This window comes from Lacerta agilis, chromosome 6 (genome assembly GCF_009819535.1).
Source record: "Lacerta agilis isolate rLacAgi1 chromosome 6, rLacAgi1.pri, whole genome shotgun sequence".
In the NCBI taxonomy this organism is placed as follows: Eukaryota; Metazoa; Chordata; class Lepidosauria; order Squamata; family Lacertidae; genus Lacerta; species Lacerta agilis.
The window spans coordinates 22,159,436-22,177,412 of NC_046317.1; the positions used below are offsets into that span (position 1 = coordinate 22,159,436).

The following is a 17,977-nucleotide window of genomic DNA, read 5'->3' on the forward strand; positions in this document are numbered from 1 at the left end:
TACATAAAATACCATCCCCAAGGACGATCAACAAACATGGAGGCTATTTGAATGTCACGGTGGTGGTAAAACACGTTTGACTCTCAGCCTATTCAGACGCCACGGGCTCCACAGGGAGGCCGCCAGAAGTGACATGGAAAAAGTGTAACATCTGAAAACTGCATGCCGCATGGACACCCCATGGTCTCAGGGGGTCCCATGTCTACAGGAGTAACCATCAACCATACAGGGTCCTGCTCTCCACATGATAGGCCAGTTTCAATCTTGGACCACATCTGCACTATACATTTAAAGCACTCTAATGCTACTTACGGGTGCGGGTGGCGCTGCGGATTAAGCCACAGAGCCTAGCGCTTGCCAATCAGAAGGTCGGCAGTTCGAATCCTCGCGACGGGGTGAGCTTCCATTGCTCGGTCCCTGCTCTTGGCAACCTAGCAGTTTGAAAGCATGCAGTGCAAGTAGATAAATAGGTACCGCTCCAACAGGAAGATAAACAGTGTTTCCGTGCACTGCTCTGGCTCGCCAGAAGTGGCTTAGTCATGCTGGCCACATGACCTGGAAGCTGTACGCCGGCTCCCTCAGCCAGTAAAGCGAGATGAGTGCCGCAACCCCAGAGACGTCCGTGACTGGACCTAACGGTCAGGGGTCCCTTTACCTAATGCTACTTATTTACTTACGTGGGTGGCGCTGTGGTCTAAACCACTGAGCCTCTTGGGCTTGCCAATCAGAAGGTCGGCGGTTCGAATCCCCGCGATGGGCTGAGCTCCCATTGTTCGGTCCCAGCTCCTGCCCACCTAGCAGTTCGAAAGCATGCCCCCCAAAAAAAGTTCAAGTAGATAAATAGGTACTGCTCCGGCGGGAAGGTAAATGGCGTTTCCATGCGCTGCTCTGATTTCGGTGTTTTGTTGCGCCAGAAGCGGTTTAGTCATGCTGGCCACATGACCCGGAAAAACTGACTGTGGACAAACGCCGGCTCCCTCGGCCTAAAAAGCGAGACGAGTGCTGCAACCCCGGAGTCATCTGTCACTGGACTTAATTGTCAGGGGTCCTTTACCTTTTTTTTAATGCTACTTCAATCTTCATGGCTTGCCGCCTGGGAACTGTAATTTGTTAAGGACGCTGAGAGTTGTTAGTAGACCCCTCAACAGAGATACAGTTCCCAAGGAAGAAGGGCCAGCTGTTAAAACCACTCAAGGAACCGTAACTCTGTGAGGGGAATGGGGTCTCCGAACAACTCCCAGCACCCTTAACAGTTCTTTGGGGGAAGCCATGTCTGATAAAGCAGTAAGATAAGGCAGCTCCAGCCCACAGGCGTAGATCTAGAAGACATGGCGCAAGTGGAAGAAAAAAGAAATCTTGGGCACTATTTATTGGTTAGAAAGTCTTGCAGTGACCAGATTTCAAATTGCTGGTCTTTCAGAAGCCCAGTTCACAGGGGCGCAAATTAATGCACGGCAAAATTTGCCTCAGAATGCAGCGAAATTTTATATTGTATTCAGGCTACCTCTAATTACATGGTCGGTTCTTTGAAGATAGTAGTTGTGGGGTAGAGAAAAGAATGTCTTAGGTCAGAAATGATAGCTGCAGAGGAAAATGTGATATGCCATAATCAAGTAACACTTTAATTTTGTCCCCACCCATTAAGAGGTTCTATGGCAAACAATTCTTAAGGATGAAACACCATACTCAGAAAAAAACACATAAAACAGGAAATGTGACTTCCTTATGATGCATGACTAGTTCATACATATGAAGAAATCCACATCTCTTCATTATACTACAAACTAAAGTCTCCTTTCGGCTTCAAAACAGCATCACAAGCTACTGCTGCAAAAATGTAAATTTAATGGTATAAGAGGTCAGATTTCTGTTGCTTGTTTAAATTAAAATCAAAGTTTCCTTATAATAATTGTGATTGTGTAGTCATAGTCCTGGTCATTTGATTTATCACACACTGCATTTTACACAAATACAGTTGTTGCAATCCTATACCCACTTACCAGGGAGAACAGTATGTCCAATTGAGAACAATGGGACTTAATTATGAGTAGACATATATTGGATTACACTGATTGTACTGAAAGCAATTCACATAAAATCAAGTGACAACAATCTAAATACAATAGCAGCACAAATTATTTAGCTATTTAAATAATGTATTACACCACTGACAACCCAAGTGTTTATCAAAAGTTTAAGCGTAAAACATACCTATATAGCCTATTGAATAGGTCAATTAACTGCATCTAATTTCAATATCATCATTAAGACAGAGAGAGAGACAGAGAGAGAAGAGAGACAGAGGAGAGACAGAGAGGGAGAGGAGAGAGGAGAGAGGAGAGAGGAGAGAGAGAGAGAGAGAGAGAGAGAGAGAGAGAGAGGTGTAGTGGTGAAGAGTGGTAGACTCGTAATCTGGGGAACCGGGTTCGCGTCTCCACTCCTCCACATGCAGCTGCTGGGTGACCTTGGGCTAGTCACACTTCTCTGAAGTCTCTCAGCCCCACTCACCTCACAGAGTGTTTGTTGTGGGGGAGGAAGGGAAAGGAGAATGTGAGCCGCTTTGAGACTCCTTCAGGTAGTGAAAAGCGGGATATCAAATCCAAACTCTTCTTCTTCTTCTTCTTCTTCTTCTTCTTCTTCTTCTTCTTCTTCTTCTTCTAAGCAATCCACTCAGCAATTAACAATAGGGGAGGGAATGTACAACTAAGAAAATTTAACTATTTTTAGCACCATACTTGAGCCAACCCACAAGCACAGCAAAGATAAAAGGCAACAAGAAACCACACTTTTAGTCTGCACACACACACACACACCAATCACGATTCACCTCTTGCCCCAAAAGAAAAAGGCATTTACAGAATTGGAGAGTTGGAAGGCACCTAAGGATTATCTTGTACAACCCCCTGTAATGCAAGAACCAAAATCCTGATCTTCCAGCTGCCACCCCTACACAAGAGCTCCAGAACGGCCTTCTACATTTCCCCCCTAGCTCAGCCCCTTCAGCACCCACTTGGCGGGGTAGCAGCAGAACCTCTTTGCACCCTTCCACCATTTGGTGGAACTTGCCCAATTTGGCATCACGGGTCAAACTGCACTGATCTGGGTGGTTCTGAAGGGATTGTTGCCCAATATGGCATGGCAAGGAGAAGGGGACAACAGAGGATGAGATGGTTGGACAGTGTTCTCGAAGCTACTAACATGAGTTTGGCCAAACTGTGAGAGGCAGTGAAGGATAGGCGTGCCTGGTGTGCTCTGGTCCATGGGGTCACGAAGAGTCGGACACGACTGAACAATAACAACATGGCATGGCAAGTCACAACTGCGCCAATGTGTATGCCTCTCAAGATGTCATTGCCTAACTTGGCACAAGAGTTCCTGATGTAGGATGAAGCAGTCTCCTTCTGTGCTTGGATGCCATACTCCATTTTGAATCAAGATGGCAGACCAAGATGGCGTGACAGTTAAAAATAAGGTTTTCCAAGCTGGAAGAGGCAGTTTTCACTTACAATCAGATGTCGTTGGATGCAATGTGTGTGTGTGTGTCTCTCTGTGTGTGTGTGCACAAAGTCCCCAAACTCACAAATTACAGTAACCATTAAAAAAACCCCACAATATTATTTTAGTTTCTTCAAGTTCCTAAACAGTGCCCGGGCACTCTCTGCTAATCTGACTGGAATTAGCCAAAAGAATGTCATTTGTTTTCCCCATACCAGATGCTCAGTTCTTGCTGTGGCTGCTGTCCATTGTGCTGTAAATCCATCCCAAAACTATTCTCACAACTTTCAGGATGCTATGTGCAACGTTACATGTGAATAATCTTAACTGCAAAGTAACTTCATTTCCCCCCAAACTGCTTTAATGGCCCACCTTATTTTCTTATCTTATTCATCCATAACAATCCTACAAAAGACAACCTCTGATATTCACATTTTGCAGGTTAGGAAACAAAACTTGAGAAGAGGCTAAGAGTCTTCCAATAAGCACACCTATGGAAGCTTAGCTCTGGATCCCGTTTTACTGCACTTCCCTTCCAGTTCACAGAGGAAAATAGGAGTTAACAGTTTTATGACAGCTCTGTGCATATGCCATTCAGATATTCTTTTAATTTTCATTCATCGCATTTGCATCCTGCCCTTCTTTCAAGGTAGCAGACAAAAGAGATATTCCAAGTGCCATGAAATAAAGGCAGAAACAGATTTGTTTTGTTCTTGGGAGCCCTTCCACTGCAAAGGGGACATCTGGAGTTGGCAACCAAGCCGAGGCCTCTGAGTGGAGGAACAATAGGCTTCATCAGGAACCTAGTGCTTATCAAAGTGCTCTTTAAAATAGTAATAAAAAAAAAAGCTTGCTACAAACAGACCCTATGTTGTTAGCCAGGAAAGATTGCCTTACAATGAAGGAGAAGACTCCCACAGGGTCATCCTGGATCAAGGACTTAATGAAAATGTGTCACTGTGGAGGACAGGAGAAAAATTGCCAAAAAGTTGAAGCAATCTGGAGGATCTTTTCCAAACTACCTTGGGAATGACACATAATCCATATATCTGGCCAAACCCAGAGTCAGACACATAAATTTAATATAAAAAGGCAAGGAGCAGCAACAGATAAAAGCTGGCAATGTAACAAACTCACCCATCATATTTTAACTTCAAACAAATGAAGTCATAGATAAAAGGATGTGCATACTAAATATATAAGGAAGAAGAAAAGCCATGCAAGCTGAAATTTGCTTTTTCTAAAAACTTGATAATAGATCTTTGTGAGCTTAAAAAACAACAACCCCACAAACATATTAAAGACATCTACCCAACAGAGCTATTTTCTGCAGTTACCATGTCAAAGCACAATGAAAGGTTGTTTGGTTTTAATCATTTAAACTTTTCAATTCTTTTCTAAAGATAGATGCCCACTGCATTTGTTCAGCAGTTCAGAAAAGAACTAGAACACCCAAACTGAGATGAACAGAAATGTGGGGATAGGAGTAACCTATATGAAAAATGGTTGTCAATGAAACATTTCAAATTGAAATTCTAGGTTTCTTATTGTTTTTCGTATTTTTTCTTAAGAAAGTGGAAATACTAAAACTATCTGTGATAGCTCATTCAAGAAGCTGTGACAACTTTAAAAATAATGAATGAATTAATTCTGTTTGGGGTTCCATTCCTTGTTGTTGTTGTTTTAAAAAAGAAAAGCTGTCGAGGCAGACAATTTTATTAATGGTCTTTTAATATGTTCCTTTCCTTCCAAGGGGAAGTTAAGAATCTGGTCAAAATGTTATTTTAAAGAGTCATACTCCATAAATTATGCAATGGGCCTTATTAAATAAACCAGGGCAGAGGTAAACAACTGGAAGCATAGAACTAAGGCTGCAATCTTGGAACTGACCTAAAAGCGAGTCCTATTGAGCTCAGTGGGGCTTACTTCTGAGAGATGTGGGTGGCGCTGTGGTCTAAACCACTGAGCCTCTTGGGCTTGCCGATCGTAAGGTCGGCGGTTCAAAGCCCCGTGAGGGGGTGAGCTCCCGTTGCTCTGTCCCAGCTTCTGCCAACCTAGCAGTTCGAAAGCACGCCAGTGCAAGTAGATAAATAGTTACCGCTGCAGTGGGAAGGTAAATGGCATTGCAGTGCACTCTGGTTTCCGTCACGGTGTTTTGTTGCACCAGAAGTGGTTTAGTCATGCTAGCCTCAAGACCCAGAAAACTGTCTGCGGACAAACGCCAGCTCCCTCGGCCTGAAAGCGAGAACAGTGCTGCAACCCCATAGTTGCCTTTGACTGGACTCAACCATCCGGGATCCTTTACCTTTTACCTTACTTCTGAGTGTGTAGGATAGCACGGTAATCCATGGGTCACTGACCTAGGCAAGACACACATTAGCAGCTTAAAACACAGCGAGGTCATTTTCTCCTGCTGCAAGCATTTCAAATCATATTTGCACCTTGCACCCCCAGTGATGGGGTGGGAATGCCTTTACCTGATCTGTTTGGTTTCCCTGGCCCCTACAACACCCCCCAGAACTCAGTGAAACTGTTACCTGCACATGCACCACGGCTGTCTCAAACGTACACACTTCACCTTAACCGTAGTTTATGTTTTCAAATCAGATCGAAGCTGGTTTGGGGGAACACACATCAAAACAGCAGGACTTCTCAAGAAGCTATGGGACAGATATGGCTAACCTCGTGTGGACACAGCTTCAGGGACCGGTGGCGGTGGTGGATTCACATGGGAGCCAGAGCAAACGGTGATATGTACACAGGCGCAAGAGGATTTGCTGTTTAAGTCACTACTTTGAGAGCCTTAATTGTCTGTTCTAACACAGAGATCCTTCAAAGAAATAGTCACAGGTAAAAGAACATGAGCTTTGCAAAGCACTCATTAAACAAATGTGCACCATGTGGCTCTGGCTCGTCTTGTATTACGCCCAAGTTCCAGAACATGCTTGAAAAGACTCAATTACTGATGGGGTGGGTGATATCTGGTTTTCAACACTGTGATAGATCACCAGCTAAACATCACGATAAACTGATACATATCACAAAGTCTAAAATAAGGACGGAGCTATGTAGAGGCATTGGCTGGTTTCATGGTTTTCCCCACATTGTGATTTTTGCATAGCACACACAGAGACATCATGATTTGCAATATATTGCTAGGTCAAAATTTATGAAACCAATATCATGATATGGACTTCGAACCGATTTTGGATGATATATCAATATACCGCCCAGCCCTAATTATGGGTGCATCCTAGAAAGAGAAAGGGGGGGGGGAATGCAGGGGACAAAGGAAAGATGAAACTGTCCCACCGATTCACAAAGTCACTGGTCAGTACTAGCTGGTCAACTGAATTAAGCTGATTAGATCAGGGTGGGCACCCCTTTTATCTCTCTCCCAAAGGCCGCATTCCCTCAGGAATATGTGCAGATCTGCTCAGAAATCACCACCACTAGATTAAATGGGGTTACTCTCAAATAAATACACAGAAAGGTGTTTAAAAAAAGAAAAAAGAACAGACCAATACAGCTACTGTCCTCAGAAGCAAAAGAAAATAATTAGTGTGCTATACACACAGATTGCCAATAAACTGGGATTTTCCAAACTTTCCCCAGGCTCATTTTGTTTAGTAAACAAAACACCTTTGGAATCTGCCAAGCTTACCTGATATTGCATTTGCAGTTGGCACCATTCGTTGTTACTAATGAGGTTATGGAATGGAAAAATTCCATGGGAAAATAAAAGCACTGGAAAATTTGCCACTTTGGGAAACTTGACACCCCACATTACAGCACACAGCAGAACTGAATGGTTCTAAAGCCAGGGGTGATTCCCCACTTCGCTGGAGGTATAAAACAAGGAGGAATGTTTAAGAAAAACCATTTTTTTTCTCAAAAGAAATACCAGCCCTTTCAATTGTTCTGAAACTACACAGGAAGCAGAGAGAGGGAAACACTTTCAAAAGCCAGTAAGAATAAGGAGCAAGCAGCAGGACAACAAGAACTCAGTTGGGATAGAAGAATGAAGGCAGCTTCAGGAGACTTTGGGGCAATTAAATGAAAGTTGAGGGATATTTGCAGCTCCTGGTTCACATGTTGCCCACTTGGGGATTAGGTACCACCAAGTTCTGGAACCCTACGCATTTTCATTAGTAAGGATATCTCACTGAAGAAAATTGGAACTGTGTTGGCATCCCTCTGTCTCGAGAGACAACGAGGTGCATCTCCAGGGCTGAAGTTCAACTGCTGTGTTAACATCACTGAAGTGACCTCCCCGGAAGGTGTGCATGGAGGTCCCAAGCTGCCCGGATGACAAGACTCCCCTCTTGGCCTCACTGATGTGGTCCAAAGGAAAGCAATGCAATACACTTGGCACCAGCTTGGCTGCAGGAATCGCCAGAAGGAGTCATACAAAGGTGCCATCCAACCATCTTAAGGACTCCACTCCGGATTTTGGTTGGGTTTACTCCTTAGCCTTTTCTCCTCCCGAAGGTGTTCTGCAAGGCACCTGACTTACTTTCAGAAAAATGCTCAACGCAAAGTGGATGTGACAACATGCAGTACTGAGTCCAGAGTCATCTCCCTATAAGGTAGGGGGGAAGAAGGCAGGATCAAAACTAGGGGGTGGGCAAGCCATGGTCGCCCCCCCTCCCCGGTTTCAGGAGCCGATTACAGTGAGGGAGAGCCGCTTTAGAATTAGGCTACTGTCCTCCCCTCCCTGGCTCACGTCCTCAGCCCTCAGAGCGCGACAGGGTCCTATCGCCTCCAGAGGGGTGCTGGAGGCGCGAAGGCACCAAGCCGCTGCTCCGCCTCACTTACCTCCCTGCTCTCCCCTCCCTGGACTCTCCCCGGACTCTGCTTCTGGGGGGGGGCAGCTGCCCCCCTGGGTACGCCCATGGTTGGGTGGGTGTGATAGAGGAGTGGGGAACCACTGGCACGCTGGCCTGATTTGGCCCACATGGCGACTTTGGCCAAGCTGTGCCCATCCACCCCACACCTGATGCTAGTAAAGGTGAGGCTTGGATAAAAAGGGGTTTGTAGATACCACTGATCAGCTATGCCTGCAAAGTCCCTTACACAGTGTGCCCCTTGCTGATTGTCAGTGGTTTGTAAGTCAGTGCATATGGTGTTTCCCAGCCCCTCTCTCCAGCCCCTAGAACAACACTTCCCAAGCGGCTTTGCAAACATCCTTTGGAAAGAAAGAAAAAATGCAGCATTTGCAAAAGCAGCATTTTTTTTATTTTTTACTTTACAGAGGAATAGAGAGAGGGGGGGGACTTTATTCGCATTAGCCAATGGCCATAGCAACAATAAAACATTACAATGTATACAGAAATGAGAATTTGATCTAAAAGCAGAGGAAATAAGTTTGCATTCAAAAGAATTGTGGAATCAATCATTAACAGTATCTCCAACAGCACACCCCCACCAAAGGGCAGGACAAAGGCGGTTCCTAGCCCAATGGGAATGAAAGGGAGTTACACATTACGAAAGTCATAAACCTCAAGGGTGTTAAGGACATGCAATTATGAACAGATTACCAACTCAAGTAAACACAATCCTGGGTCCCTGAAAAGATTTGTCTCAGAGAGTAAAAATAAATAAATAAACAAATTCCGTGTTTTGGCTTCACTTAGGTAGCGACCTTAAATACCTCCTTGGAACAGAACTAAACTACCACCAGCATCGATAGAGTTTGCACCTACATGTTTAGGATTGCAGTATTTCACACATGTGCAAAGATCCATTGAACAGAATGGATCCATTGAACAGAAAGCCACACACACCAAAAAGCCATTAGTGGTTAAATATTAATTCTGGGTATGATCTAAAGGAAGATGTCACCATCTGTTATTGAGTGATAACTTTCAACGAAGGAATTCTTTTTTTTAAAAAAAAAAAGTGACTCGAAAGGCAAAAGTTAAACTGTCCACTTCGTTTCTGTTCTTCTGGCACGCTGACCAGACATCTGCCCTACTACAATCAAGTATTTTATAGCCACAGTTAATGCTTGTGGGGGTGTTGTCTTTTTAAAGTGATACAGTGAAAGCTGTGTGTCAAAAATGGGGAAATGCTAGAAGATTGCTAAGATTAAAAGATCACAGCACTCTAATCGTATCACCAGCTGTGAGCCTAATGAACTAAATTTAAGACAGCCATTATCTCCAGAGGGTAAAAAAAATGGCCATTGCTCATCTTCATGTGCTAATTAATTTAGATGTATGCTTATTTACAGCTGTCCACTGCCGAGCATTGAAGCTGTCCTTCAAGACTGTTCAACGGGCACATAACATGACAAATACATTTTGATGAGGCTGACTTGTAACCAGAGTCTGTGCTGACTTGTTATAGCTTTCAGGGGTTGATCTGTAAAAGCTCTGCACCTCATAACAGCACATATCTAAGAAACCAGTTCCTCTCCTATGCCCACTCAAAATATCCACCACAGACCAATACCATCCCCCTGAACCATGTGTCATTTCAGCCTTGCCAATGAGAAGTCCACAAAAATTAGTTACGCTACACACATTATTATTAAGCTGGGACACCTCAAGAGCCTGAAATAACAGAAACAACACTTCCTCAAGTTTGGAGGAAGTTCTCTACCTGAACACCTGGCGGGTACACGTCTGTGCAGAAATCACCTCCTACAATTATGTAATTCTGTCTTGAGATTCAAAGCCCAAACTTAAGCATTCAGAAGCACTGCACATTCTGCTGTTAGGATTCAACAATGTGTAGATAGCTGTGAGGCTTAACAGCTCTTATTTTCAAAATGCATGTCTTTAGGGTGTTGTTGCTGTTTTATGCCCTGCTTGCAAGCTTCCCACACACATCTCACTGGTCCCAGGCACAGCTGGGGGGGGGGAGAGAGAATGCTAGACTAGTGTGACATTTTGCTATCTTGCTCTGTCCTAAATTTTCCAGTAAGTTGCCTAAGCAAAGTCCTGTTGACACAGGCCAATCTTGATGAATAAAATGCTAGGCCGAGGACAACAGACATGTGGTCAACCCATTTTTGCTCCTAGCCAGCTGAGAACACTAGCAAAACCTGCAATCCTAATCACACATACCTGGGAGGTAAGGAGCACTGAACTCAGTGGGGCTTATTTCCAAGAAAATACACAAATGATTGCATTGTAAAAAATAAATAAATCCATACACTGAGTAGCACAGGGAGGTGCAGAAGGCACCCCCCCCAGCAACTACCACCTCAAGATTCCAAAGTGAGGAGAGACTTTGTGCTGGTCATCAGCCAAATCCCTCTTCCACCTGCCTTGCCCCACCCTCCAGCCCTAGGAGCCCTTCCCAAACCACTACTTTGACAACAGCAGAAGCAGCTGGGAAGAGAGGAGTTCGGGGATATTTTTTAAGAAATATGTTGTAAGTTGTGTGTCCTTGTTTCCCAATTTGATCCTTTTATATGGCTTTGTATGTTTGGGATTTTTATGCATTGTGACTTGCAGTTATTTTTATTGAGTAGTAATTCTTTATTGTAATTGATGAGTGTAAACTGTTTTTTTTATTTGCTGATATTTAATTTTACTGTTTACTATTATATCCTAATGGATTGTTGAATATTGCTTTATTTGATGAAAAGTTGTCAATTTTAAAGTTATTGTGACTTTGTTGTATTGGATCAGATTGTTATTATGTGTGTGATCTTTCTTATCTATTTTGTTGTTTCTTCAGCTCATAAACCGCCTTGTGTATAGGAATATAGAAAGGCAGCATGGTCATACCTCAGTTCTCGAATGCTCTGGAACTTGTATGTTGTGACTCCCGAAAGACTGAAAACCGGAAGTGAGTGTTCCGGTTTTCGAATGTTCTTTTGGAAGGCAAACGTCCGACGGGGCTTCCGCGTCTTCTGATTGGCTGCAGGAGCTTCCTGCAGCCAATCAGAAGCCGTGCTTTGGAAGTCAAACATTTTGAAAGTCAAACTGGTTCTATTCGACTTCTGAGGTGCGACTGTATACAAATTAGAAGTGAAATGAAATGAAAGTGTCTATGGCAAGCCAGCCATGTTGGAAGTGTTGGTGGGAGTCTCAAATTTGGGGAAGGAAAATATATGGATATCAGCAGTCCTTTTCCTCAATTGAAGGAGATATACACAAAAGTTTAAGAACTTAATGGGCAATTTTAGCTCACTAGGGCAGGAGATAGCAACTTCAGAAGCACCTTTTAACTCCTGACACACCACTGTAGAAGATCTAATTTTAAGAAGGGGGGGGCTCTATGTACTGGATGGCTCATGGCTGCTTCAGATTTTATATCAGGGTTGGGAACCTTTGTCTCTACAAATGTTATTGGGCTACAACCCTAATGATGAGATTTGGAATCCAACATCTAGAGGGCCAAAGGTTCCCCATCCCTACTTTGTATAATGAGCAGATTGGCTGCAGCCACATAATGCAGCAAGTATTGAAGTCAAAAGCATGGTTCCAGATATGCAGCAGACACATACATAAGGGACAACAGGCAATCTAGGTTCTTCAGAACAAATCCCCAAGTATTTCAGACGGACTGTGCCTGTCACGTTAATGACAGGAAGCACCAATGCAACTGATTGTTGCAAAGAGCAGTCCTTAGCCCTTGCATAACAAAGAGTGGAGAAGTTCTACTGCGCAACAGTATGATTTTCACAACACACCACCAATGAGGAATCAAAAACTAGAGGGGAAAGGACTCAGGAGGTTGGCATCTCTGGGGATGTTTTGTTGGCCTTTTAAAATAAACATGAAAATAAATGATTAATCCCCTGCTGTGGGATAGTCTGAAAGGAACCTTTCATGTGACAATCATCCCAGGGAACAACATTCCAGACCTTCAATGTTCTGTATCTAGTTTGTGAGAGTTAAAAGCTTTACTAATTCAAGATGGATGACATGTGTCTCACATCTCAAATGCAGCATTCCCAGCAAGTATCACACATTCCACCTATAAAGAGATTGGAAGCACCTTTGGGTGACATGCTAGACACTGCCCACTTGGGGCACTGCCCACTTTTGACTTTTGACTTTGGATGCAGGCCCCAGTGGTATGCTATTTCCCCAACCACTTGACATACACACACACACACACACACACACATATATATATATATATATATATATATATATATATATATATATATCTGCCCCTGCATTATGGGAAACTGGCACACCCAGCACTTACTCCTGAGCAGACTGATTTAGGGGAGAAGCAGTCAGGAAGAGAGTGACACATTCCGTCTTATACAATTCCATCCTGTATTAATCCACTTAATGGGAATGTTGATTGCAGTACTCTGGATTCAGCTCTTGGGGTCCCTTAAAAGGGCAGTCAGTTGCCAGTTCAGGCCTCAGTTTAAATTGGAATAAGCCCCATTGAACAAAAAGTGACTTATGTCACTTCCAGATGACCTGTTAACTGAGCATTCGCCTGATTTGTTTGCATGAGGTTTACAGGCAGGTTAGATGACCACAACAATTTATTTGTGGGTGAACTGTGAGTTTCTTTGAGCCCTGGGTCACAGCCAAAGTGGATGTGTGAAGATGCATGAGGTGAGAGCCAGGAGGCTGAGAGGGGAGGTGTATCCAAAAGGGTTTATGTTGCTAATTTTGGAAATTTGCACTGATGTAACATTTTTTATGTGCAACTGAGTATTTTTGTATATTTGTTATATGTTGTTCAGCTGCTTGTTTACTTTAGTTTTTTTTTTGGTACTGCACACACACACACACACACCCCATAGTATAGAAATGGTTTAAATAATCAAGTAAATCAAACTGAGCATTTGTTCCAATTCGTTTTGGAAAAGCTGGACGATACAGTACTACCTCAAGCAATTGTTATCCTATTCTTTCAATTGCATGTTGCCATCACTTTTTTCATCAAATCGGGGTAGCAAGTAGCAGGTAGCAGAGGTTTTTTTTTATGCAAGAGCATCAAATCAGCTGTCGTTGCACAACCCAAGCCTTTGGCTGATTAATATTCTACAGCCTTTTAATATGTGCCTGTGGGAAGGAAGGGTATTGTTTCGCTGTTTTAATTTACTTGTGTTTCTATATAATTTTTTATTCTGTGAACCACTCTGAGATTTTGAAGGGCAGTATATAACAAATTTAATGAAGAAAAATAAATAAAATTTGCCAGTATGTGATTGACTCTCATCCCAAAATAGCAACACTCCAGAAGCACCCTTACTCTTTTTTTTGTAAGGATGCTTACTGCACTGCTGGTGAAATGTTATTTAGAAATATATTGAGAAATAGGTAGATGGGACAAAAGAGCACTGTTTGGATTTGCTGACATCAAAAGATTCTCTGCAATCTCTGCATTTTGACCTCCAGATGAGGCTATAACTATATGTATCCAGAAGAGGAGAAACCAGAAAATATTGGTCTGCCAAAGACTATCCTGTGCAGTCACAGGTGGCTAGACAGCGATAGGCAAGAAATACAGGCCAAATTACATTGCCTGAACCACACAGCTTGGAGAACGGAGGTTTCCTTCTGTTGGGAAAAGCAGGAGTGACAAACCCGTGGGTCTCCCAGAGTTGTTGAACTGCAGCTCCCATCAGCCTCGGCCACCATGGCCAATGGCAAAGGATGATGGGATTTGTAGTTCAGCAACATTTGGGGGCGGGGGAAGGGGCACAGGGTAGTCACTCCCTTCTGCAGCCTGTGTAGCTTGGGCACTGCATTGTGGTCTTGCCTACGGATACCTATCTATCTTTGGCAAAGCAGTATTCTCTGGTTCCTTGGCATAGGGGATATTCAGAGCTTAGTCTCCTTCATTACGCACACGCCCCCCGCGCGTGCACACACACACACGTGGAAAGGCTCCAGTTTGTTTACAAGCCTCTCTTGATAACCAGCCACGGGAGGGGGAAACCCCCCACTCTGCACATGCCCAGAGGCTCACATATCGTTCGAGCGCACAAGTCAAGCCTGCGGCCACCAAGGACTCCGGACAACTTGCAATGCTTGGCGACTGCAGCAGAGGCTCTTTGGGTCCCAGGTTTCTTCCTCCCGGTTTCCAGACGCCACTGGGCTCCTCGCGCGCCCTCATCTGCCGCCCCCCTGCTCGAGGACGCGGCCGTACCTCTATGTCCACGGGGTCCCGGCTCAGCAAACGGGCCATACTCGCGCCAACCACGTCCGCCCTTTCGCCGCCGCCTTCCAGGAATCGTCTAGCGGGCGAAGCGAAAGCGCGACGCGGACCCAGCACGCCCAGCAACGCCCCCAGTGGGCGGACGCGGCGGAGATCTTCCTCGGCGCTGCCCCTTCGGTTCCGCAGCTCCCTCCTGGCTCGCTCTCTCCAGCCTCTTGGCGTTTTCTGCTGAGCTTGCAGGGAGGAAAACATTCAAACATGGCCTTGCTTTAAAGAAGAGGGCGTGGGGAGGGGATATTGATTACTTAATTGCGTAACCGTGTGCAGCTTGCAACAATGTAAGTAAACATACATAAAAGGAAAGGATAAACGAAATACTGTAACTAAAATCTAAGTTTTGTAAACTGGTGAGAGAGCGGTGCAAAAGTTACAGTAAAAGGATATTGTAGCATTTAGACTGGCGAACACAGATAAGTCAGAGTTTGAGCATTTCAGTGATTTGGTTGTTGTTCACATATTCGTTGACACCTTTTAATTCAAACATTGCCTTTATAGGATTTTCTGGTGAGGGCACAGTGCTGGATTAAACCCTGTGGAGGCCCCTAGGCAGTTGAAATCTTGCCCCCCCCCCCCAATTATCTCCCAATTGTTGTTGTCGTTCAGTCGTGTCCGACTCTTCGTGACCCCATGGACCAGAGCACGCCAGGCACGCCTATCCTTCACTGCCTCTCGCAGTTTGGCCAAACTCATGTTAGTAGCTTCGAGAACACTGTCCAACCACCTCATCCTCTGTCGTCCCCTTCTCCTTGTGCCCTCCATCTTTCCCAACATCAGGGTCTTTTCCAGGGAGTCTTCCCTTCTCATGAGGTGGCCAAAGTACTGGAGCCTCAACTTCAGGATCTGCCCTTCCAGTGAGCACTCAGGGCTGATTTCTTTAAGCATGGATAGGTTTGATCTTCTTGCAGTCCATGGGACTCTCAAGAGTCTCCTCCAGCACCAATACTCAAGAGTCTCCTCCAGCACCAAAACTATCTCCCAATATTTTTTGTACTTTTCTTTCAAGATGGAATCAATATTATTTTGATCTGTTGCCAGGCAAAAGAAGAATGGATAAAACTTAGTAAATATGCAGAAATGGCGAAACTTACTGGAAAAATAAGAAATCAAGATGATAAACTTTTTATAAAAGTGTGGAAATCGTTTACTGGATATTTACAAATAAATTGTAAACAGAACATTGGCAGGATTATTGTAATAACTTGCAGTTTTATAAGAGTATATTTAAAGTAGATGAGTAAATTAAGTTAATTTGGATCTGCAGAAAATATTAAAAATAAATTTAAGAAACCACAGAAAGAGGGGGAAGTCAAGTTTTGAAATGTTAAAATGATTATAAAATTGTTGTAATGTATAAAATTGAAAATCATAAATAAAAAAGAACTGTATGTATTAAATTTGTTGAAAATTATTAAATAAAAAAAATCGTAGAACTGGAAAGGACCACAAGGGTCACCTAGTTCAACCTCCTTGTGGTCCCTTAATACTCTACAATTCTCAGTTCTGGTGCCTCATCTCACTTGATGGTGATGCTGGGGCTGAAAGTTACTATGGGGAATGTGGAAGACTAAACAGGAACACAACTTCCTTGCAAGTCAAGTAATTGTTTTGATTATATTACCCTTTGTAACCTGCTAATGCCACTTCTTTTAAAAAAAGAAAAGACCACACATCAGAACAAAATTAAATTTTAAAGCACACACACTCTCTCTCTCTCTATGTGTGTGTGTGTCTAATTTGTTTAATTTGTTGCTCCTCAGCTACTGCGTGTAACACTAACATGCCTTAAAACAGTTACAGGTAGGTAGCCATGTTGGTCTGCCATAGTCAAAACAAAATAAAAAATAAAAAATTCCTTCCAATAGCACCTTAGAGACCACACACACACTCTCTCTCTATGTGTGTGTGTGTCTAATTTGTTTAATTTGTTGCTCCTCAGCTACTGCGTGTAACACTAACATGCCTTAAAACAGTTACAGGTAGGTAGCCATGTTGGTCTGCCATAGTCAAAACAAAATAAAAAATAAAAAATTCCTTCCAATAGCACCTTAGAGACCAACTAAGTTTGTTCTTGGTATGAGCTTTCATGTATCTGAAGAAGTGTGCATGCACACGAAAGCTCATACCAAGAACAAACTTAGTTGGTCTCTAAGGTGCTACTGGAAGGAATTTTTTTTTATTTTGTTATGACTTAAAACAGTGTTTCCCAACATATCCAGTCTTTCTCCAGCTGTTTTTGGACTATATCTCCCCATCCACGCTGACTAGGGTTAATGGGAGTTGTAGTCCAAAACATCTGGACAGTAATAGGTTGGCTGCCCCTGGTTTGTGCTGTTATACTGCTGAAGAGCAACAGTGAAGAACCACAGAACAAACTTGCTTCCTGCCTGCCTGCAAGGATTCTCTCACATTTCCCAGGGTGATGGCAAAACCGTCAGTTAGGGAGCACCTACTGACCTGCGATAAAAATGTTGGTTGAGGCAAGCTTGCTGAGAATATTACGGTGAAAATGCACTAGCTCTGATTCAAGTTGAAATAAATAAATAAATAAATAAATAAATAAATAAATAAATAAATAAATAAATAAATAAATAGGGTTGGATAGGAAATGGCTGAGCGTACCAGCACTTTTAATGGGCAATTTGAGAATGGCTGTCAAATTTGTGCCCTGAGCATCACTTGCTGTTGTAAATATGATTGTGCATCAAAACTGATGGCATTACCACTCAACCAGCTTTCACAGTATCACAGATGCTTGTTTTTTGCAAACAAGGTTGTAAGCCAAATGGAAGGCACACAGACACAAAATCCTCCTTTGGCAGTGTTCTTGATATGTGGAAAATAGGAAGGAAAGGAAACATTCCATTCCATTTGCCTGCTTATAGGAACTCTTGACGTCTCTATTGCTGTCAGATCTGCAGATGGAGGAAGGAGTTGGCAGAGATTCCTCCCCTTATCCAAATGGAGGAACAACTTAGGATCCAAGCTTCTGCATGTGTGTCTCCCCTCCTACTGAATGGAGACGGTATTTGGATGACCAGCTGAGGCAACTGGGGTCATCACAACTCCCAAAATTGTAGGGTACAAGCTGCAAGCTGCTGAAAGCAAAGAATGATTAATGAAAATTTCTGGCTGCAGCTGATCAAGACAATCTTGTGCTGCAAAGTGTACATACCCGGTACTAAGACGACAGTTAAATTTGATCTGGACATCTATTTTTGTTTCTGCAAAACACAATGATATGTTATATTGACAGAAGTGCCAGAAACCAGAATCATATTCAATTATACTGAAGATTTGAAGTTATGTTGTTTACAAGTTACACCCAAGG

At 43.3% G+C, this 17,977-nt stretch overlaps 1 protein-coding gene across 2 annotated transcripts in view; it reads right to left on the reverse strand.

The window, feature by feature from the left end:
* DPYD (dihydropyrimidine dehydrogenase) overlaps positions 1 to 14,792 on the reverse strand; it is a 495,134-nt gene extending 480,342 nt beyond the window's left edge. The window contains exon 1 of one of the 2 annotated variants that reach the window (XM_033151582.1): positions 14,581 to 14,787. In XM_033151582.1, the coding sequence (XP_033007473.1) occupies positions 14,581 to 14,619 (39 nt within the window). In that variant the 5' untranslated portion in view covers positions 14,620 to 14,787. Of the gene's footprint in view, positions 1 to 14,580 lie in introns of both variants that reach the window. The other variant, XM_033151583.1, reaches the window with a different exon arrangement.
* Between the last annotated feature and the right edge of the window lie 3,185 nt (positions 14,793 to 17,977).